General features: G+C 41.7%; 1 protein-coding gene across 1 annotated transcript in view; it reads left to right on the plus strand.

Moving 5' to 3' along the window:
• The first annotated feature begins 421 nt into the window (after positions 1 to 421).
• The window catches only part of LOC132400486 (synaptotagmin-like protein 1), a 223,361-nt gene continuing 200,332 nt past the window's right edge, over positions 422 to 23,450 (plus strand). Inside the window, exon 1 of the mRNA XM_059981477.1 lies at positions 422 to 863. Coding sequence (XP_059837460.1) covers positions 736 to 863 — 128 coding nt within the window. The 5' untranslated portion in view covers positions 422 to 735. The remainder of the gene's footprint in view (positions 864 to 23,450) is intronic.

The following is a 23,450-nucleotide window of genomic DNA, read 5'->3' on the forward strand; positions in this document are numbered from 1 at the left end:
CTATGCAGGAGTTTGATCTAAACTTGTACCTCTTGCTTCCACAGATGCTGTGGACTCCTTTCTGTTCTAAGTTTTTTTGTTTTTTTGATTGAGAAAGTATGTGGCTGAACAACATGAAAAATAAAGCTATTCATGTTTAGTTTTTCATTGACTTGTGCTTTCAAAGGCTTTAAAAATTGACCCTATTTCCTGTTATTTATGAGATTTAAGATTTAGTGTTTAATTTGTTCCTCGATTTGTGCAATGATTCAGTTCAGATAAAGGAAATTGATCACAAACTCTGTGAAGTCTAAACCTGTAAAACAACTCAGACAACACACACAGGTTCACATTCCTGTCATAAATTAATTTGCATAGACAGCCTATGTGAAAAAGAAGGATTCTAATAGTTTACATCACTGCATTCCTTCACAGAGTCGGCTGCTCCTGTTTTAGGCAGGTGTGGAATTTTAAAATCCTCCTGAAAGCTTGTAAACAGCTGACATAAATCTAATGTTTGTGAATGTGACAGCCTTCGATGAGCCTGAAAGAAGACAAGTAACCAGCTGCACCATTTGTTATCTCTGAACAATTTTAGCTGGCAAGCAGAGAGTTGAATGTATTGAGAAAATAAAACAATCCCAAAAGGTGGAAGGCACCAGTTGGAGGTTTCGACACTGTTGAGTTATAATCTCATTCCAGTTTGTTTGATTCATCGCACACAAGTTCCCCCAAAGGCACTGGAGTTGCTGGAAAATGAAGACCGAGTTGGATCTGGCCAAAATGATGGACCTCAGCTTCTTGTCAGAGGAAGAACAACAGTCTCTACAGAAAGTCCTCAAACGAGATGCAGATCTGAAAAAGCATGAAGAAAGCCGCATCAGGTAAACAATGAATAATGGATGTATCTCTGTCTCTTATTGGCATTCACTTCACATTCCTCCTTATTCCTCTGTACCTTCGATGAGATTTCAAATCAAGTATCTGTCTGGCATTTCAGGTGAGTGGCTAAGGTCCCATTACACATTGTGTGCCAGGCACTGCAACTGTACTTCGGCTAACATGTATCCCTAACTTGATAAACCTGTTCATAATCTCAGTGCTATCGTTTTGAAAGTTCGTGATGTGTATGTATGCTGCTAGATCAGTACTGTCCTAATGAAGAAGATGATGTTAATGTGTTAATGGTGTTAACACTGTCTTAATGGTGCAGCACGGTAGGGTAGTGGTTAGCATAATGCTTTTCAGCCAGGTTCAATTCCCACTGTTGCCTGTAAGCAGTTTGTACGTTCTCCCCGTGACCATGTAGGTTTCCTCCAGGTGCTCCAGTTTCCTCCCACAGTCTGAAGACATTCTTGTTGGTAGGTTGTAAGTCATCTCGTGATTAGGATTGGATTGAATTGGGGGATTGCAGGGCGGCATGGCTTAAAGGACCAGAAGATCATACGATATAGGAGTAGAACTAGGCCGTTCAGCCCATCGAGTGGGCTCCACCATTCTATCATGGCTGATTCTGAATCCCTCCCAACCCCATACACCTGCCTTATCACCACATCCTTTGATGCCCAGACCGATCGGGAAACTATCAACTTCCGCCTTAAATGTGGACTTGGCCTCCACTGCAGTCTATGGCAGAAGGGCCTACTCTGGCTGTAAATCAATCAATAAAGAAAAAAATAACCACCATGCTGGTAGGTAGTCAAGAATAAGCTCACGTCATATTGGTTCTTATTTTATGTGCAACATTAATTTGATCTGCAAATGAGGTTGAAAATTTCCTTTGAGCTGTGTAATGATATATTTCCTTATCTAATTAAAATTTAATAGATTTGCCTTTTTAGTATTGTGCACTCTGCTTTCCGGTCTGGGCTGAAGCTGTAAAATGTGTGATTATATTAATAATTTAACAATAGTTTGTAGAATTTCATACACATTCTACTCATACAGAATGTCTGAGCATTTACAAAGAGGGTGTTTTCAGATTTGAGCCTCAAATTCTAAATATGATCAATTTTCCATGGCTAATACATATTTTTTAAATTGATTTTACCACACCCCTATTTTTTTCTGTTAAAGCTGTACTTCCAGTATCTTTCTTTTAGTGTGAGAATTCTGCTGTTGCCAGGTAACATCAGGCAGTGGGTGTTGTACCCAGAACCAATAGCAGAAGACTTAATAATATTGCCACTTTTGGCTGTAGTGGACCTATTTCCATTCACCACTCCTTCCCTTCAAGCCCATTTAGTTTATTTTAACTTTAATTGCCCAGCCCTCTTGTCCTCTGTCAGCAATACTACATTTTGCTTTCTAGTTGACTCCTCTTTGTGGTGGAAAATCTGGCGAGAGTTCCCTCTACAAACATCATATTCAATGCTTGAGGCAATGCATAGAAAGTCCTTTACTAACAGAGCGGGTGCATCTGCTTTTCAACCTGTTCAACATCTGATATTTGTAAAGATCACACTATAAAGAGGACCAAGACCTCTATGCTAAACTATGTTCCACCTTTTGTATAGAAATACTCTGCCGAGTTAGAGTGGTCAGATAGTAACGATAGGGAAAAATCTAACCCTCGAAGTACCTAATACACTGAAACAAAGAAACTTCAGGATTATGTGCCTGTGTAGGTAATTGTGAAAATGTGAATGTTTCTGTTAATGGTTCTCTGGGGCACTGTGTAAATTAAATCAAAAGATTCTGCTGATGTTGGCAATCTTGAGGTACATGCCCAAAGTGCCGGAGGAACTCAACAGGTTGGGCAGTATCTATGGAGGAGAATAAACAGTCGATGTTTTGAGCCAACGCTGTTCATCAGGACTGCAAAAGAAGGAGGAAGCTAGAATAAGAAGGTGGGGTGTTGGGGGAGGGAAGGAATACAAGTTGGCAGGTGATAGGTGAGAGCACATGAGGGGGAGGGTGATTGGGTGGGGAGGGAGGATGAAGTAAGAAGCTGGCAAGTAATAGGTGGAAAAGCTAAAATGCTAATGAAGAATGAATCTGATAGGGAGAGGCAGTGGGCTTTGGGGGGGGAGGAGGAGGAGGGGGACCAAAGAAAGGTGATTTCAATATCTAGTAAATTTATGAATTATAAGCTATAAAAATATAGCTATATAAAAAAGCTATATTAAAAAAATCTCACTGCAAATAACCTTGAAATGTGCTTTGTTACTTGAGATATAGAGATAATTTATTGTTTAAATCTACAAACTAATCCAGAGTCGTGGGTTATCATTTTTTCAAATAACTCTATGGAGTTAATTGATACTTTATTTTTAATGAAAGTTTTTAAAGTTGTCAAATACGGCTGAGATCCTTAGCCATCCAGGTCAAAGTCTTTTACTCTGCACAGACTGGGAATTGAACAAGGTGGACTTAATTATGTTCGATTATAGTAACTGAAAAGAACAAGACTTTAGATTAAGGGTTGTAAACCTGAAATTGATTTATACGAAAATGAAATGTGTGTAGTTCAGAATAGTTTATACTGGGCTTCTGAAGCAGTCCTGTATGCTTGTGGACAAGCAAGAAAGATCTGCAGATGCTGGAGATCTGAGCAATACACACAAAATGCTGAAGGAACTCAGCAGGCCAGGAAAAAAAGTACAGTCCATGGGCCAAAACATCGACTATACTTTTTTCCATAGGTGCTACCTTGGTCTGCAGAGCTCCTCCAGCATTTAGTGTGTGTTGCTGTATGCTTGTGGTCCAGTCTGATCTGTAGAGAGTTTTTAGTGGTATCTCACAGAACAGTACAGCACAGAAACAGGCCCTTTGGCCCATTTAGTCTGTACTGAACCATTTAAACTGAACTGCCTATTTCCTGCACCCTGAATATAGCCCTCCATACCCCAACCATCCATGTACCAATCCAAATTTCTCTGAAATGTTGAAGTAGAGCTTGCATGCACCACATGTGCTAGCAGCTCATTCTACACTCTCATAATCCTCTATGTGAAGAGGTTCCTCTTCACGTTCCCCTGAAACTTTTCAACTTTCACCCTTAACCCATGACCCATCCAACCTCAGTAGACAAAGCCTGCATGCATTTACTCTATCTATACCCCTCTTAACTTTGGATAACTGTCAAATCTTCTATGTTCAATACTCTTTTCAATCATCTACATTCCAAGGTAACCTATTGAATCTTTGCTTATAACAAAGTTCAAAGTTCAAAATAAAATTTATTATCAGATTACTACATACAACTTCTTTCTCCTGTGGGCATACTCAACAAATCTACAGAATAGTAACTGTAAATGAAAGAGCAAGAGCATAGAAGACAACAACCTGTTGAAATGCAACTGTAAATAAAAAGCAATAAATAACATGATAAAGAGTCCTTACAGTGAGATCATTGGTTGTGGTAACATCTTGATAGATTAGCATGTTTCCTGTAGGTAGGTGACTAAAACTCCAAATTAGGCCCCACCAACGCCTTAACCAACTTCAGTTGTAGCCTGGTTAGTAGGTGCCAACTTTATAAGGTGTTCCTTGGTGTGTCTGTTTTTGTTCCATCTGACTCAATATGTCATGATGTCCTAGATACACGTAGTCCACCATGATCTGAATAACGTAGTCACAGACTGTGTTGTCTACAATGATCATTGCAGTCTTGAGAGCTGCCATTCCAAGCTGATTATATAAAAGTTGAAAACGCGGAGTAAAAATTACCGTAAGGACTAAGCAGGTCAGGCAGCGTCTGTTGAAAAGGGAGCAGAATTAATATTTCACGTCAAATCCCCTTCATTAGAATGGATTGATTTATGAAGGGGTTTGTATTACAGTCAGGGAGCATATTGATCAGGCTAATCTGAGAGAGATTTGAAATTCAGTCCTGGTTCAATCAGTTCTGGTAAGTGGTGCAATGCTAGAAGTTGGTAGTCAATGGTAATTTAAAAAGAAGTTTCCAATGAAGTCTGAATGGTTGTAGACAGATTGATCTGTGCTGGTGATGCACCATCAATAACTCACTCTGAGACGTAAAGGCGAGATATTGACTTTTATTGACTGGAAGAAGAAACAAGCAGTGGTTGACTACATCCTGGAGACTGAGAGGACGGGCTCAGGCCTCAATTGCCTTTATACAGGGGTCTGTGGGAGGAGCCACAGGAGCAGTCAGCAGGGGGCGTGTCCAGACAGGGAGATGTATTTCACCACAGCTGGATTATTAATGAACTCCTTGGTGTTTGTAATCTAAGCTGGTTGCTATGCAGTCCTGTCTGAATATGATCTAGTCCTATTTATTTTGGTTTTTGAGTGTAGCTCTGAGATTGTATACCTTGCTAGGTTAGTATTACAGTACTGGGAGTGTGCAGCCAGGCTCCTCTGTGCTGGATTGGTAATACAGTCCAGAGCTTGTGCAGACAATCTGATCCCAGGCCTGCTTCACACTTGGCAGGCTGAATGTCCTGTGTTTGTATTGTAGGCCTAGCAGTGTGTGGTCCATCTGTGCTTTGCACGTTCTGCCATATGTAACCTAAGAAGAACTAACCAGGAATTTGAAAGCAGTCCTGGTTTGTGTCATCCAAACACAATGTGGCCTGGTTTCTTTTATGTTTGCAATGAAGTTGTGTGGGCATGCACAAAGCACAGAGCTGGGTGTGGATCACCCAGGTTAGTGTGTACTTAATTTATGGAACAATCTTGGGTGTGGAGAGCCGAGACTGGTACGTGGTGAATTTCTGGGGCCGCACATTATACCTGTTCAGTCTAAGCTGGTGTGAGTGTGTGCGTATGCATGCATCTGTTTTGTGATCCAGGGTGACTAGGTCTCATTGATAGTATTGCATCTGTTAATGTGGCATGGAATATTACCTGCTCAATATGTAAGGCGAGGCTGGGTGTGTGTGGTCCTGTCTCTTTGCTACGGTGCTTATAGTATAGTCCTGAGCGTGTGTAGATTAGCCTGGCTTATTCTCAGTTGTAGAGTAGCTTTAGTGTGTATGATCAGTCTGATCTGCTGTGTCTGTTGAGCAATTGTGGACGGTATATACTCAATGCTGATCTGGGTAAGGTTTGCAATATGATAGAACATAGAAACAGCAAAACATAGAAAATCTACAGCACATTACAGGCCCTTCAGCCCACAATGTTGTGCTGACCATGTAACCTACTCTAGAAACTGCTGAGAATTTCCTCAGCCCATAGCCCTCTATTTTTCTAAGCTCCATGCACCTGTCTAAGAGGCTGTTAAAGGACCCTATTGTACCCGCATTGATTGATGGTATGTTTGTTCTAAGCTGGTGTCCAAAGACATCTGTCGAGCGGTGGACTAATTATTCAGCGGGTGTAGGGCAGCTCTGTGGATGTATCACTCAGGATGCTAGTTGCTGGGTTGGAAATGGGGTCCTGGGTGTGTGCAGTCCATGCTGATCAGCTCCTTTCTGTGCTGCTCTCCTTTGAATCTGCAGAGCAAAGTAACTTGTAGCAGTTTATGGGATCCCAAACTCTGGGCTCACTAACTCACCAGCTCTCGTGCCTCTTGCTCATGTGGTTATCTGGTCTCGGGTCCCACCAGCCCGGGACAGCCCGACATCCGCAAATGTTCTCTGACACCCATCCATGTTGTTGGCCTTTGAGGACTGAGCAGAGGCCTAGGCACCAGATGTCCAGGACACGTCTACGTCATCGGCGCCTGCATACATCACCGTGGCTGACAAGGGAAATTAGGGATAGTATCAAGTCCAAAGAAGAAACATATAAATTAGCCAGAAAAAGCGGCACATCTGAGGACTGGGAGAAATTCAGAGTCCAGCAGAGGAGGACAAAGGGCTTAATTAGGAAAGGGAAAAATGATTATGAGAGAAAGCTGGCAGGGAACATAAAAACTGACTGTAAAAGCTTTTATAGATATGTGAAAAGAAAAATATTAGTCAAGACAAATGTAGGGCCCTTACACTCAGAAACAGGTGAATTGATCATGGGGAACAAGGACATGGCAGACCAATTGAATAACTACTTTGGTTCTGTCTTCACTAAGGAGGGCATAAGTAATCTTCTGGAAATGGTAAGGGACCGAGGGTCTAGTGAGATGGAGGAACTGAGGGAAATACATGTTAGTAGGGAAATGGTGTTAGGTAAATTGAAGGGATTAAAGGCAGATAGATCCCCAGGGCCAGACGGTTTGCATCCCAGAGTGCTTAAGGACGTAGCCCAAGAAATAGTGGATGCATTAGTGATAATTTTTCAAAACTCCTTAGATTCTGGATTAGTTCCTGAGGATTGGAGGGTGGCTAATGTAATCCCACTTTTTAAAAAAGGAGGGAGAGAAAAAGCGGGGAATTATAGACCGAACATGAGGAAATCTGCAGATGCTGGAAATTCAAACAACACACACACAATGCTGGTGGAACTCAGCAGGCCAGACAGCATCTATAGGGAGAAGCACTGTCGACATTTCGGGCTGAGACTCTTCGTCAGGACTAACCGAAAGGAAAGATAGTAAGGATCGCTCCCTACGTGACTCCCTTGTCCACTCGCACCCCCCCCCCCCCATCCCTTCCCACCGATCTCCCTCCTGGCACTTATCCTTGTAAGCGGAACAAGTGCTACACCTACCCTTACACTTCCTCCCTCACCACCATTCAGGGCCCCAGACAGTCCTTCCAGGTGAGGCGACACTTCACCTGTGAGTCGGCTGGTGTGGTATACTGTGTCCGGTGCTCCCGGTGTAGCCTTTTATATATTGGTGAGACCCGACGCAGACTAGGAGACCGTTTCGCTGAACACCTACGCTCTGTCCGCCAGAGAAAGCAGGATCTTCCAGTGGCCACACATTTTAATTCCACATCCCATTCCCATTCTGATATGTCTATCCATGGCCTCCTCTATTGTCAAAATGAATCCAAACTCAGGTTGGAGGAACACCTTATATACCGGCTGGATAGCCTCCAACCTGATGGCATGAACATTAACTTCTCTAACTTCTGTTAATGCCCTTCCTCCCCTTCTTACCCCATCCCTGACATATTTAGTTGTTTGCCTGTTCTCCATCTCCCTCTGGTGTCGCCCCCCCCTTTCTTTCTCCTGAGGTCTCCCGTCCCATGATCCTTTCCCTTCTCCAGCTCTGTATCACTTTCGCCAATCACCTTTCCAGCTCTTAGCTTCATCCCACCCCCTCCGGTCTTCTCCTATCATTTTGCATTTCCCCCTCCCCCCACTACTTTCAAATCTCTTACTACCTTTCCTTTTGGTTAGTCCTGACGAAGGGTGTCGGCCCGAAACGTCGACACCGCTTCTCCCTATAGATGTTGCCTGGCCTGTTGTGTTCCACCAGCATTTTGTGTGTGTTGTTTGAATTATAGACCGGTTAGTCTGACATCGGTGGTGGGGAAAATGCTAGAGTTGGTTATCAAAGATGTGATAACAGCCCATTTGGAAAGAGGTGAAATCATTGGACAAAGTCAGCATGGATTTGTAGAAGGAAAATCATGTCTGACGAATCTTATAGAATTTTTTGAAGATGTAACTAATAGAGTGGATAGGGGAGAGCCAGTGGATTTGGTATATTTAGATTTTCAAAAGGCTTTTGACAAGGTCCCACACAGGAGATTAGTGTGCAAACTTAAAGCACAGGGTATTAGGGGTATGGTATTGATGTGGATAGAGAATTGGTTGGCAGACAGGAAGCAAAGAGTGGGAGTAAACGGGACCTTTTCAGAATGGCAGGCAGTGACTAGTGGGGTACCGCAAGGCTCAGTGCTGGGACCCCAGTTGTTTACAATATATATTAATGATTTAGACAAGGGAATTAAATGCAGCATCTCCAAGTTTGCGGATGACATGAAGCTGGGCGGCGGTGTTAGCTGTGAGGAGGATGCTAAGAGGATGCAGGGTGACTTGGATAGGTTAGGTGAGTGGGCAAATTCATGGCAGATGCAATTTAATGTGGATAAATGTGAGGTTATCCACTTTGGTTGCAAGAACAGGAAAATAAATTATTATCTGAATAGTGGCTGATTAGGAAAAGGGGAGGTGCAACGAGACCTGGGTGTCATTGTACACCAGTCATTGAAGGTGGGCATGCAGGTAACAGCAGGCAGTGAAAAAGGCAAATGGTATGTTGGCATTCATAGCAAAAGGATTTGAGTACAGGATCAGGGAGGTTCTACTGCAGTTGTACAAGGCCTTGGTGAGACCGCACCTAGAATATTGTGTGCAGTTTTGGTCCCCTAATCTGAGGAAAGCTCCCCTCCCCGTCCCACACACAAGCAGCAGCAAAGCATCAACCGTCCCCTCCACCCCTCCAAAGTTGTGCTGACACTGAGGGGTGATGTTGCACGTCATTCATCCAGCCGGTTATGCAATGCTCTTGCATTATATTCCCGGGAGTGAGTAATCTGCTCTGATCTGTGCTGTGAGTCTTGGTGAGTTGTTCAAGTGGTGTGCTGTGCTGACTCTATAGGACAGTCCTGGGTGTATGTGAGGCAAAAGCGATCTGTTTGGGGTTTGTAGCATCGTCCAGCCAGATCTATGCTGGAGCAACCTGGAAGTTTTGGGGATAACCCCCTGGGTGGCATGGTTGTGTAACAGTTAGTGCAATACTTCAGAGCACCAGCTGTAAAATCGATATCAGGTCAACTCTCACTGCTGTCGGTATTGAGTTTGGATGCTTTCCTGGTGCTCTGGTTTCCTCTCACATCCCAAAGACGTACAGGCTAAGGTTGGTATGTTGTGAACCTAGTAAAGTCAGTGCCAGAAGCATGGAGACAGTCGCAGGCGGCCCCAACACGTGCTCAGTAGTGCCGGTTGTTGGTGCAAAATGCCAAAATTTCATTGTGTGTTTTATTAGCATAACACTTTAGAGCGCCTGAACCTGGATTCAATTCCCGTCACTGTCTGTAAGGAGTTTGTATATTCTCCCCGTGATCATGTGCGTTTCCTCCCTCATCCCAAAGACATATTGGTTAGTCCGCTATGTGGTCTCATGGGTGTAATTGGACAGCAGGGGCATGTTGGGTTGTATCTCTAAAACAAATAAACAGATAAAGGTAATCTTTGTCTTTAAAAGCTGCACAGTGAAAAGCTTTTTGTAGAGATCAAATTGCTGGATCCTCCAGGAGTTTACACTGAGAGATATTTGCAGCCTACGTCCATGTTGCAGTGTGGCATTTACAGAGTATGGATGTTTACTTCTTGCATGACAGTGCCCTGAAATACATTCCCCGGTTCTCTGCCACTCTTTCCAAAGAGATAACAAAGTGTAATTGTCACCTGATTGTGGAATTGAACCCCTGTTACCTGTACAATCTGCCTGAATCACAACAGCTTTTTAAAAATTATATTGTAGACAACCATATTGGCATGTTATTGATTCAGCATTTGATAAAGTGGTCTTGTAATGTAATGAGCTAAGTACATGAATAATTTACGTCACCTGTACAGTTCTGACAAATGATTTTAATTAGTTAGATAAACAGCAGGTATAAATTCAGTCTGGCACCAAGCGAGTTTGATGATCTCATTTTAGACACTGAAGCATTTTTGGCAGGAGTTATTGTCACTGATTTAGTGAGGTAAAATGGACTATATTTCTTGTTGCTATTGTTGTGGCGGAGGTCAGGTACTCATTTTAGTGTGACTTTACTGTATGTTACGAAGTCCATGATATTAAGTACTGTTCCGTGCAAAACCCTAGGCTCATATGCATGGAGCGGAGTTTGTAAATCTGGCAGGAAGCAAAATATGTTGGGAATGGCGAGGGTGGAGGGACAGGTAGCAGAGAAAGAATGCTAGGGACAGGGGGTGGGGCAGGTGCAGACACACTCAGCCCTGAGTCACCGGAGAAGGCGTCATTTGATTAAAAACGAATAGTTTACTGATCATTACTGAATGTCTCTCAGGTGCTTCCTGCTCCCTCCCCTCTCCTGTACCCTGTTCCCAACCGTGACTCACGTATGTCATGAATTCTTTTTGTGGCATTGCTACAGTATTTTGCAAAGGTCTTAGGCATTCTAGCTATGTATATCTGCCCAAGACTTATGCACAGTACTGTATTCCTACTGAAAAACATCTAGAATTTTGAAATGGGGTGAACAATTTGTAGATAGTATAGCAAGGATACACAAATGCTACTACAGATACCTAAACAATGCATTTTATTATTTTATAAAACAACTATTCTGGACATTATATTTTACATTATTGATTTCTGCACAGAATAATAAATAATTAAGCCATCTGTTTAAACTAATTATCATTGTGGCTGGAGTTGATACCAGTGTTAATGCAGATAGAGTTATAGAGTCATAGAATATTACAGGCCCTTTGGCCCATCTAGTCTGTACCAGACCACTTAAATTGCCTACTCCCATTGACCTGCCCTGGGTCCACAGCCCTCCATCCATACCATACATGGTACCATACCTTTCCATCCATCCATTCCCCTACCATCCATGTATCTATCCCAACTTTGCTTAAACTTTGAAACTGAGCTGGTATCAACACTTCCATTGGCAGCTTGTTTCTCACTCTAGTCTCTAGTCTTCCTGCCATTTTTTTATCCCTGTCAATCATATAGTACATGTGGATGACTAATGCCCTTCCCTTGGACAACATCAGTGTCATGGAGAGGGGAGACTTGCAGCTTGGGCAACTGCCGGTCTTCCACAAAAAAAAAACCTTGCCCAGGCTTGCACCCTGGAAACTTTCCAAGGCGCAAATCCATGGTCTGTTGAGACTAACGCAGGCCTACACACATGTGGATGAGAAAGACAATTTATCCCATTATGAAGACTGCTTCTGCAGAATTGTTTCACTGTCAATTTTTTTTCTCACTCTGTAAAACAGACAGTATCGGCAAAGCCCCCAAAGTGTTTGAATTGATGACTAGAATCGGGATTGACTTTAACTATTACCTTATCTGTTGGACTTAGGTTCTCCTCTCTTTCTGCTAGCTACCTTGCTGCTAGGAGGTTTCCGACTAGCTGTTGTGTCATTGGTCACTAGGTACCATTCATCAGTTCTGTACAAATGGAGCACTTGATCACCCAGCTCACTGTCCTGGGTCTGCCAGACATGTCCCACTGACGGAATTGCCAGCAATGTCTGTGGAGAAATGATGCTTTTGGGGACAAACAATTAGAGAAGTAATTTATTGCTCAAATGTTATTGGGAGCAGAATTAGAACAGATAGCCACTTGAGAGTGATATAACATTGGATAAGCTCATCAGTGATTGTCTACCTCAAATCATCATTTCTGTTCATTCCCCATATTCCTCAAGACCCTTTGTGACTAAAATATTACTGATATTTAAGTTTTGTGTGTTGAATGACATAAATACTGCATCCTGGACTCGAGAATTCTAGTCCTCACAGTGAAGAAACTTCTCCACATCTCACCAGGACAGTTAGTGTGATCTATTACAGCTCAGGGTGTTCCAGAGTTTGGAATACAATTCTAGTGCCATCTGGAGACAGTCTAACCCCTATTGACATCAATGGATCTGCGGCTGAGAGGGTGACCAACTTTAAATTCCTTGGCATACACAACACTGAGGATATCACATGGTCTGTACATACCAGCTGTGTGATGAAAAAAGCACAACAGTACCTCTTTCACCTCAGACGGTTGAAGAAGTTTGGTATGGGCCCCCAAATCCTAAGGACTTTCTACAGGAGCACAATGGAGAACTTCCTGACTGGCTGCATCACTGCCTGGTAAGGAAACTGTACCTGCCTTAATCCCAGGACTCTTCAGAGAGTGGTGCGGACAGCCCAGCACATCAGTAGATGTGAACTTCCCACTATTCAGGTCACTTATAGAGACAGGTGTGTAAAAAGGACCTGGATCATTGGGGACTTGATTCACCCCAATTACAAGCTGATTCAGCTGCTACCATCCGGGAAATGGTACCACAACATATAAGCCAGGACCAAAATGCTCCAGGACGGTTTCTTCCACCAGGCTATCAGATGATTAATTTATGCTGATATAATTGTATTTCTATGCTATATTGACTATCCTGTTGTACATACAAATTACTATAAATTGCACATTGCACATTTAGACAGAGACGTAATGTGCAGAATTTTAAACCTCATGTATGTGAAGGATATAAGTAATAAAGTCAATTCAATTCAATTCAATCCTAAACAGAGCCACGTGTTTATTTATGAGCTAAAATCCACTTAAGATCAAAGTTCAAAGCATATTTATTATTAAAGTATACATATGTCACCATATACTACCCTGAGATTCAGTCCAAAGGCTTACCAGTTGTTAGGTTAATTGGTCATTGTAAATTGTCCTATGATGAGGCTAGGATTAAATCAGGGGATTACTGGGCGGCGCATCCCGAATATTCGTAAGAGCCTATTCCGAGCTGTATCTCAATAAGTGAATTAAAGAACAAATAAATTCATTTTCTTGTGGGCATTCACAATAAATGCAAAGAACCAATGAAAAACCACACACATCAGAGACAGACAAGCAGCCAATGTGCAAAAGACATATTTACCAAAGATGAAACACGAGGAAATCTGCAGATGCTGGAAATTCAAACAACACACTCAAAATGCTAGTGGAACACAGCAGGCCAGGCAGCATCTATAGGGAGAAGCACTGTCAACGTTTTGGGCCGAGACCCTTCCTGACCCTATAGATGCTGCCTGGCCTACTGCGTTCCACCAGCATTTTGTGTGTGTTGTTTACCAAAGATGCTTTATCCAAGGTCTTTTGGCTTAGTAATATGGGATGTATGTTTGTTAGCAGAAGAACACAAAATAAAAATGTACTGAATGCTTTCGGGAAGATTTCTTAAATAATATTTTAAGAGAAGAAGGATATGAAATTGTACTTTACTGCATCAGTTCCCTGTATTGGTTCAGTGCCCTCATTAGATTATCTATTTATGTGTGTGGTTCTAAAGATTGAGAAGATAAATGAGTTACGTTGTAAATACTGACATGCAGCTGCTTTCTTCTTCGGATTATTGCAATACTTTGTACTCCCAGCACACACAAACCAACTTCTCTTACACGGCATAACAATCTTCCAAATTTATTCCTGTGCGTCTATTTTGGGTATGCAGTATCAACATGTTAATCTTCAATGCAAAAAAAGATAATAAAAGCAATAAAACAATCTGTAATTGTGTGATGTTGTAATTGTAGGAGATAAAGTTATTATTCAAGATCATATTCAATACCTGCGTGAATTGTTTGAAATTTTACCTGGCAATAATTATTGGAAATTGGATTATGAGCATTAAATCATTAGCAAAACTTCCTTCACTACACTTGAAAGTAGCTTCCTGTAATTGATTTTCCTCAAAACGTTTACAGAAATAATTTGAAATGATGACAAAGAAGAATTCTGATGCCTTGAACCATTAAAATGTAAATGCGATCCTTTATGACTTTTTTTGACATATAATTTTGTTTAAATCAGCAGCAGTTGTCAAAAAATATAGCTCTGGTAAAAATCACTTTTCTCTAAATCAATACCCTGTCAAAGCATTTGAAATCGATAACTGTTAAAGTAATTGACTTTTTCCTGTGATATACAAAATAATTAGGTCACATGAAGCAAAAATCACTCAGAAATTTAGCAAATAAGGCTTAAGTGTTAGCGCCTTTGCATCAGAGTTTTATTTTACAATAGGTTAACAATTTATTTGTAATCCTTGCTAATTACATATCAAAATAAAATAATGCAAACATGTCAAAAATAAACACTCCATGTTAGGCTACACTGAGTGGTTGCTTGGACCAGAAACATAAACTATCTCCTTATGTATCCATCAATCCATAGTCTTCCCACATGTTGCAATAAGACAGTACAAAATGCACTGCAGGTCAGGAATTGCATAAAAGCTGGTTTAGGATACAGAGCGGATCTGGATTGTCCTGAGCTATTTGGTCTATTAGCTTTGACTGGCACATCTAGCCATTTCCTTTCATTTGAATGGAGTTCGTGACCTTTGTCAAAAGGCTTCGGGGGTTTTGGGATTGCTGGCAAACCCAGCCCGTTCACAGCAATTGAGAAAGCGAACCTTTGAACCTCTATGATTGTCATGATGAAGTCGCAGTGCTGCAGGGCAGGGAGTTCAGGATTTAGTGTCAAGATGTAGTCGCATCTGAGATTCCGTATCAGATCTAACATTAATAAGACCGTAAAATATAGGAGCAGAAGTAGGCCATTCAGCCCATCGAGTTTGCTCTGCCATTCAGTCATGGGCTGATCCAATTCTTCCAGTCATCCCCATTCCCCTGTCTTCTCCCCATACCCTTTGATGCTCTGGCTAATCAAGAGTTTTTGATTTTCTTCACTTTTTATAATTTATTTATCTTTATACATTTACTGTAGTTCAATATATTTTTATTTTAAAATAACTTTTTGTACTTTACATCTATTACAACCATTTTGATCATGTATAGTCAGCGGAGTATTTAGAGATGAGTATCAGAAGGCCACCACAGTAGTCAAGGCATGGGACTCAAATATTACTATTTAAGGAGGCATTGTGTAAAGGTACATTTAATATGAACCAATAACAAATGGAAAACTGCAGTTTATAAAGTAGCGGCAATAAACTACAATATGTCATATTTATAAATGGTATAATATTGGTGTGACAGAGAATATGTCTTGAAGCTGTCTTTTGGTGAGAAGGATTAGTTATGGTTTGATCGAATACTTCCAAACTACCTGTGTTGCGAATGGAACTGCATTGTTCTAGGTTTCAATATAATTCCTGAAACAGCCACTATTTTTAATATCTATAGCACCTGTTTTCTTGATCACAAGATTTTTGAGCCCAACTTTTTCCAACATGTGCTTCCCTAAGGGAATCATCTCAAGGAAACTGCAGGTTTGCTGCCAGTCTTTCTACTTTTAATTAGAATCTCCTGCACTGTAGCTTCTATTTATCAGATCTATTTTTGTGTGATTTTATTCTCTCATATATTGTCTGAAATTTGATGTTTGATTTTTATATCTTGTTCTGTGTAAAGCACTTTGAATTGCCTTGTGTTTGAAAAGTGCTATACAAATAAACTTGCTTGCTTGTTTGCTTACCCATCATGCCCGTGTACATCAAATTGGTTTTTCTTCTGAATTAGGTGCTTTTGTGTGGCAGGCAAGTGTAGCTGTTAGCAGAGCACTACTGCAGATCCAGTGATCAGCAATCAGAGTTCAATTCCTGCTGCTGTATGTAACGATCTATGACTATTGCTCAATCCACAGGTCATGGGTTAAGGGTCAAAGGTGAGATGTTTAAGGGGACTATGAGGGGAAGCTTCTTCACTCAGAGGATGGTGAAAGTAAGGAACGAACTGCTAGTGGAAGTGGTGGATGCGGGTTCAATTTCAAAGTTTAAGAGAAATTTGAACAGGTACGTGAATAGGAGAGGTATGGAGGGCCAGGTGCAGGTTGGTGGGACTAGGCAGAATAATAGGTCAGCAAGAGTAAATAGGCAGAATGGTCTGTTTCTGTGCGCTATGAGATTTTATGTTCTCCCTGTGATAGCAAGGGTTTCCTCGGGGTGTTCCGGTTTCCTTCACATTCCAAAGATGTACAGTTAAAGTTAATCAGCTGTGGGTATGTTATGTTGGTGCCAGAAGCGTGGCGCACTTGTGGGCTGTCCACACAATCCTTGCTTATTTAATTTGATGCAAATAATGCATTTCAATATACATGCGGCAAATAAAGCTACTGGCAATCTTCTTAAAAATATAATTTTTACACCAATTGCATAACAAAGTATGCTCATCAAATCCAAAGGCAAATGTACACAGTCAATCATCAAACCACTGATTCTTAACAATAAATTTATTATGAATTATTACTCAGGCTATTTCTATGAAGTTAGTATATTGACTGAGCTATCCACAATATTTTCAGTTTTATTAACAAAATGTTCCGATGTGTTATTTCATTTTTCTCATTTTAGTAAAATACAATGCTTTGTTGATTTTCATTATGTTCATTTAAAACCAGGGAATAAGGGAAACTTGCCCAAATGTCAAAAATATTATATTATCCGTCTACCAATTTGTTCTGTTTGAAAAGGCATCTGATAAATGATATGGGAATTAAGGGACAGACTACTACTTATTGACGACGGCTCAGTCTTCAATACAATAATTCTAAGTAAACTCAGCTCCGAGATCCTTGCAACACATACGAAATGCTGAAGGAACTCAGCAGATCAGGCAGCATCCATAGAAAGGTTGGATAGATTTTTGCATAGTAGGGGAATTAAGGGTTATGGGGAAAAGGCAGGTAAGTGGAGATGAGTCCATGGCCAGATCAGCCATGATCTTATTGAATGGCGGAGCCGGCTCAACGGGTAGATGGCCTACTCCTGCTCCTATTTCTTATGAAAGGAATAATCAGTTGATGTTCTGGGCTGAGACCCTTCATCAGAACTAAAGCGTCGACTCTATTATTTTCCATGCAGTCTGCCTGACTTGCTGATTTTCTCCAGCATTTTGTTCATGCTACTCTGGATTTCCTGAATCTACGGATTATCTTGTGTCTTGGGACTCAACACTTCCCTTTGTAACTGGATGCTTGACTTCCTGACCAACAGACCACAATCCACACGGTTAGGCAGTAACACTTATGCCAGAATTATCCTCAACTCGAGTGCATCCTCTGCCCCCTATTTTACTGCCCATACTCTGGCTACTTAGTGGCCAGATTCTGCTCCAGCTCCGTGTACACATTTGCAGGTGGCTTCTCCATTGTGGGCTGAATCTCAAAAATGCTGAGCCAGAGTACAGGAAGCAGATAGAAAGCCAATGGCCTGGTGTCGTGACAAGCTTTCCCTCAATGCAGTGAAACAAGAGAGTTATCCAATGGATTCAGGAATGGGGGCAGTACATATGATCCTGCCTATATCAATGTTTCTAATGTGCAAATGGTTGAGAGCTTCAAGTTCCTCGGAATGAACATCACAAGTAACCTGTCTTGGTCCAACCACCTTGGCATCACCAGTGCCTCTACCTCCTCAGGATACTAACGTAGTTCAGTATGTTGACCCTGACAAATTTTTATATATGATCCAGAGACAGCACCAGTGTATGTTGCAGTTTAGTATGGCAAACTCTCTGCCAAAGACTGTAAGGAACTACAAAGAGTTGTGGAAACAACTCATGGAAATGAGCCTTCCAACTATGAACTCTGTCAACACTTTTTTGTTGCCTCAATAAAGCAGCCAACATAATCAAAGATCCTACCCACCCTGAAATCCTCTCTTCTCCTCTCCCCCACCCCCCCATTGAGCAGCTTGGTAGTGTAATGGTCAGCACAACGGTTTACAGTACCAGTAACACAGGTTCAATTCCCGCTGGTGCCTGCAAGGCGTTTGTACTTTCTCCCCATCACCATGTGCGTTTCCTCCAGATGCTCTGGTTTCCTCCCACAATCCAAAGACATACAAGTTGGTAGGTTAATTGATCATTGTAAATTGACCTGTGACTGGGCTAAATCAGGGGTTGCTGGGCAGCACAGCTCGAAGGGCCAGAAGGGCCTATTACACATTGTATGTCAATAAATAAATAAAATACAAAAGCCTGAAAGCCTGTATCTCCAAACTCAAGGTCAGCTTCTATGCTGCATTATCTATTAAATTGATCTCTTATACAATAAAGTGGACTCTTGATTCATCTAGCTTGTTGTGGCCTTGCAGCTTATTGTCTTCCTAAACTGTGTTTTCTCAGTATCTCTACAATATTGTGCATTGTGTATTGTTTTCTCTTTGTACTTTTTGATGCCCTGTTGGGATAAAATGATTGGTGCAGGTAGCCTGCAAAGTAATTTTTTTCCACTGTGCCTCAGTACATGTGGTGTTAAAGGTAACATGCCAAGGAATTGCTCTGTAAGCGATTTCCACTAATGCATATGAACTCTACCATTATCTGAAATAATATTGAAGTAATTGTAGCAGTCCTCCTTGTAGATATGCTCCCGACCATTGAGCCCACCTGCAAGGAGCACTGCCACTAGGAGGCAGAATCTATCATCAAGCACCTCACCACTCCCCCTACTAGCATCCAGGCGGTGTTGCTATCGGGAAGGAGGTCTGGGAGTCCAGGTTGCCCACCCCAGGTCCAGGAACAGTTATCACCACTCAACTATCAGGCTCCTGAACCAGCGTGGATGACTTCATTCATCTCAACTCTGAGATGATTCCACAACCTATGGACTTACTTTCAAGGATTCTACAACTCATGTTCTCTGTATAGACGTACTTGCCCCGTTAGACTTATTTTGCACATTGCTTGTTTGGAAGTCTTTGTGTGTAGCTTTTCATTGATTCTACTGCATTTTTTTTGTTCTAATATGAATGCCTGCAAGTAAAGAAATCTCATATACTGACAAATATGTAAGTTGATGATAAATTTACTTTGAACTCTGAACTTTGAGATTTCAAAAAAATGTGTTTGTAAAGATACAGGGAAGGACCTGATGATGGAGTTACACTTGAAATTGAAGCTGAGCAACTTTCCATATCTGTGCATTTTCTATGATTCCTTCTCATCCACATGATATCTGCTTTTCTAAGTACAACATCATGACCGTTGACAACATAACCCTATATTATAGGTTTTGCTGAGAACAATTTCTGTTTTCATGTCACCTTGTTCTGGTGGGGGAGGCAATTCACCTGCAGGTTAAGAGACCTGTCATGAGGAAAACTGCCCACTGAGGACATTTGGGCACTGGGTGGAACTGTTCTGCATGTTTCAAATCAGCAGGAAGTGACAACCCAAGCAAAGCTGCAAGTTAACTGAACAATTAACCCCTGCCGGGAAGAAAATTCGTTTGAGAATGTATGAATGGGAACAGCCTATGCAATGCTGCTTCTCAAGCCGAGTAAAGAGCCAACACTTCCAGCCTAGATTAATGCATGAGAGACAATCATCACTTGAGTGAGGTACATTTACATGAATGTAAATATAAATGAATGTAAATAACACTATTCTTTACATTTCTGGTTAGATGCTAACTGCATTTCATTTGGCTTTGTGTCTGTGCTCAGCACAATGACAGTAAAGTTGAATCTAATCTAATCTAATGAGTGCCACTGTCAAAAATTGAGTGCATATATTAGAGTGAGTACTGCCCTTTCAGTGCTGGCCCTGCACTGTTTCTTAGCCCCATTTTCACTTGAGCATCTGCACCGCACTAATGTGAATTTCTTGATAAGCATGCTGGGGCACATTTTTTTGTCTTCACTACTTGGAAAGTAATCTGGTGGAAAAGATTGCTCAGCCATAATAGAACCTGTCCAATTTACATTTCATTAAAATCTATGGAATGAAAATCAAGCCTTCTATGTGACACCCTAGTGGTCTCCTCAATCAGATTTCCACCAGCAGTGTAAAGATGAACACTTACGCTGAGTGAGTGAGATTGACAATTTTATTGGTTCAGGCTGTTCAATTCATTTAGAGATTTTAGATAGATCGACACAGACACAGAGGTCAAAGGCAAAAGGCATTGTATGAATGCCATGTGCCACCCAGGATGCCCAATTCTAGAAACATAGAAGCATAAAAAACCTACAGCACAATACAGGCCCTTTGGTCCACAATGCTGTGCCTAACATGTACTTAATTTATAAATTACCTAGGGTTACCCATAGCCCTCTATTTTTCTAAGCTCCATGTATCTGTCCAGGAATCTCTTAAAAGACCCTATCATTTCCGCCTTCACCACCCTTGCCGACAGCCCATTCCACACACTCACTGCTCTCTGCATAAAAAACTTACCCCTGACATCTCCTCTGTACCTGCTTCCAAGCACCTGAAATCTGTGCCCTCTCGTGCTAGCCTTTTCAGCCCTGGGAAAAAGCCTCCGACTATCCACACGATCAATGCCTCTCATCATCTTATACACCTCTATCAGGACACCTCTCATCCTCCGTCATTCCAAGGAAAAAGGGCCGAGTTCACTCAACCTATTTTCATAAGGCATGCTCCCCAATCCAGGCAACATCCTTGTAAATCTCCTCTGCACCCTTTCTATGGCTTCCACATCCTTCCTGTAGTGAGGCAACCAGAACTGAGCACAGTACTCCAAGTGGGGTCTGACTAGGGTCCTAAATAGCTGCAACATTACCTCTCAGCTCCTAAACTCAATCCTATGATTGATGAAGGCCAATGTACTGTATGGTTTCTTAACCACAGAGTCAACCTGCGAGGCAGCTTTGAGTGTCCTATGGACTCAGACCCCAAGATCCCTCTGATCCTCCACACTCTCAAGAGTCTTACCATTAAATCTATATTCTGCCATCATATTTGACCTACCAAAATGAACCACCTCAAACTTATTTGGGCGGAACACTATCTGCCACTTCTCAGCCCAGTTTTGCATGCTATGAATGTCCTGCTATAACCTCTGACAGCCCTCCACACTATCCACAACACCACCAAGCTTTGTGTCATCAGCAAATTTACTAACCCATCCATCCACTTCCTCATCCTGGTCATTTATAAAAATCATGAAGTGTAGGGGTCCCAGAACAGATCCCTGAGGCACACCACTGGTCACCGACCTCCATACAGAATATGACCCATCTACAACCACTCTTTGCCTTCTGTGGACAAGCCAGTTCTGGACCCACAGAGCAATGTCCCCTTGGATCCCATGTCTCCTTGCTTTCTCAATAAGTCTTGCATGGGGTACCTTGTCAAATTCTTTTATGCTTTATCTCACTGTGAACTGAGGTAGGCAGTTGATTCTTGAAGGAATTGAAATGCATGTAGTAAATGGTTCACCATTTATTTTATACTGTATGGAGAAAAAGTTTTCAATTGTTTACTCATCATCATCTCTTTACATCCAGCTTCGCTGCACAAGTAACACACTCAAAATGCTGGGGGAGCTCAGCAGGTCAGGCAGCATCTATGGAAAGGAATAATCAGTCGAGGTTCTGGACTGAGGCCTTTCCTCAGGACATCCTGATGAACAGTCTCAGCCCAGAATGTCTGCAGTTTATTCCATTCCATTGATGTTGCCAGACCCACTGAGTTCCTCTAACATTTTGTGTGTGTTACTCTGGACTTCCAGCATTTGCAGAATCTCTTGTGTTTATGGTTCCCTGCTCCACAAGCATTCCCCCGAACTTGTGAAAACATTTGTGAAAACTGAGTGATTATCCAAAACAGAGCCCAGACAAACATTATTTCCTCAATACTTTTCATTTGTATTCTATCTGTTTCAAACTCTATCAGCTCTCCCTGCCTGATAGATTTTGCTGGCATTAGCAGTACTATTAAGCTTCTGGTCAGTAGTTCAGCCAAAAATACTGGATGGTGACGACTGTACTTACAACGTTGGTCATACATATTTCCCAGCTGACGTGTAGTGATTTTGTTAATGTTCCTCTACTTCCCGTTGAACTTTCCCATAACAAGCAAGTTAACGTGTAATTGAGTAATCCATCATCGACTGAGTGAAGCATTGAGGTACATCTCCATTCTTCAACGATATTAGTAGTGAGCTTTGTTAAAATGAGAAACTGGCCTTCTGCCTTCTACCCACAACCTTTGACGGCCTCACTAATCAAGACCCCATCAACCTCCACTTTAAATATATTCAACAACTTGGCTTTACAGCAATAGTGGCAATGAATTCCACATACTCACCACCCTCTGGCTAAAGAAATCCTGCTCTCTGTTCTAAAGGACTATCCCTGTATTCTGGAGGCTGTGCCCTCTGGTTCAATGGTGTTTAAAATCTGGACTTATGCAGCTTTGTACTCATGTGCATATGAGTACATATGCGCATGGTGCCTTTGTCTATTTGATCTCCTTGCCAATATATCTGAAACCTGATGATTTATTAAATAAACACAATGTCATTGTGCATATAGAATCACTCTAAAGCAGGAGCCGAGCAGTTCCTTTGGTAGTTTATGGTCATCTCACAAATGCTATATTATTCCCATCCTGATTGATGGAAAGTGATTAGATCCTAAGGTACTTCCCCGTGGATGGCTCCAGAAGAGCTGTGTGGGTAGTTTCAGTAGAGTTCAGGGAAAACGCACAATCTGCCACGTGCCTGGCATGCCCAGATTAAATCCTGTGCCATGGGTGCTCCTGCACTTCAAGGTCTACAATGATCCAGAGGGTGAGATTTTGACCTGCAGCTCAAGAGATTGTAGCAAGTGAAGGGTCAACCCCTGATGCAATTTCTTTTCTCTGGGACACTTTAAAAGGTGAGGCTAGCTGATACTGTTAGCATAACGCTTTAAGAATGGGGTTCAAATCCCACCTCCGTCAGTAAGGAGTTTGTACGTTCTCCCCTTAACAACGTGATTTTCTTCTGTGTGCTCCAGCTTCTTCCCATATTCCAAGAAAAACGTTTGGGTTAGAGTTAGTAGGTTGTGGGTATGTTCTATTGTGGGCTGTCTCTGACATATATTCGGATTGTGTTGGTTGTTGATGCAAATGATGCATTTTACTTAATGTTTTGATGTATGTCACAAATAAAGCTAATCTTTAAAAGATCTTTAGC

Source organism: Hypanus sabinus, chromosome 10, assembly GCF_030144855.1.
Source record: "Hypanus sabinus isolate sHypSab1 chromosome 10, sHypSab1.hap1, whole genome shotgun sequence".
Lineage (NCBI taxonomy): Eukaryota > Metazoa > Chordata > Chondrichthyes > Myliobatiformes > Dasyatidae > Hypanus > Hypanus sabinus.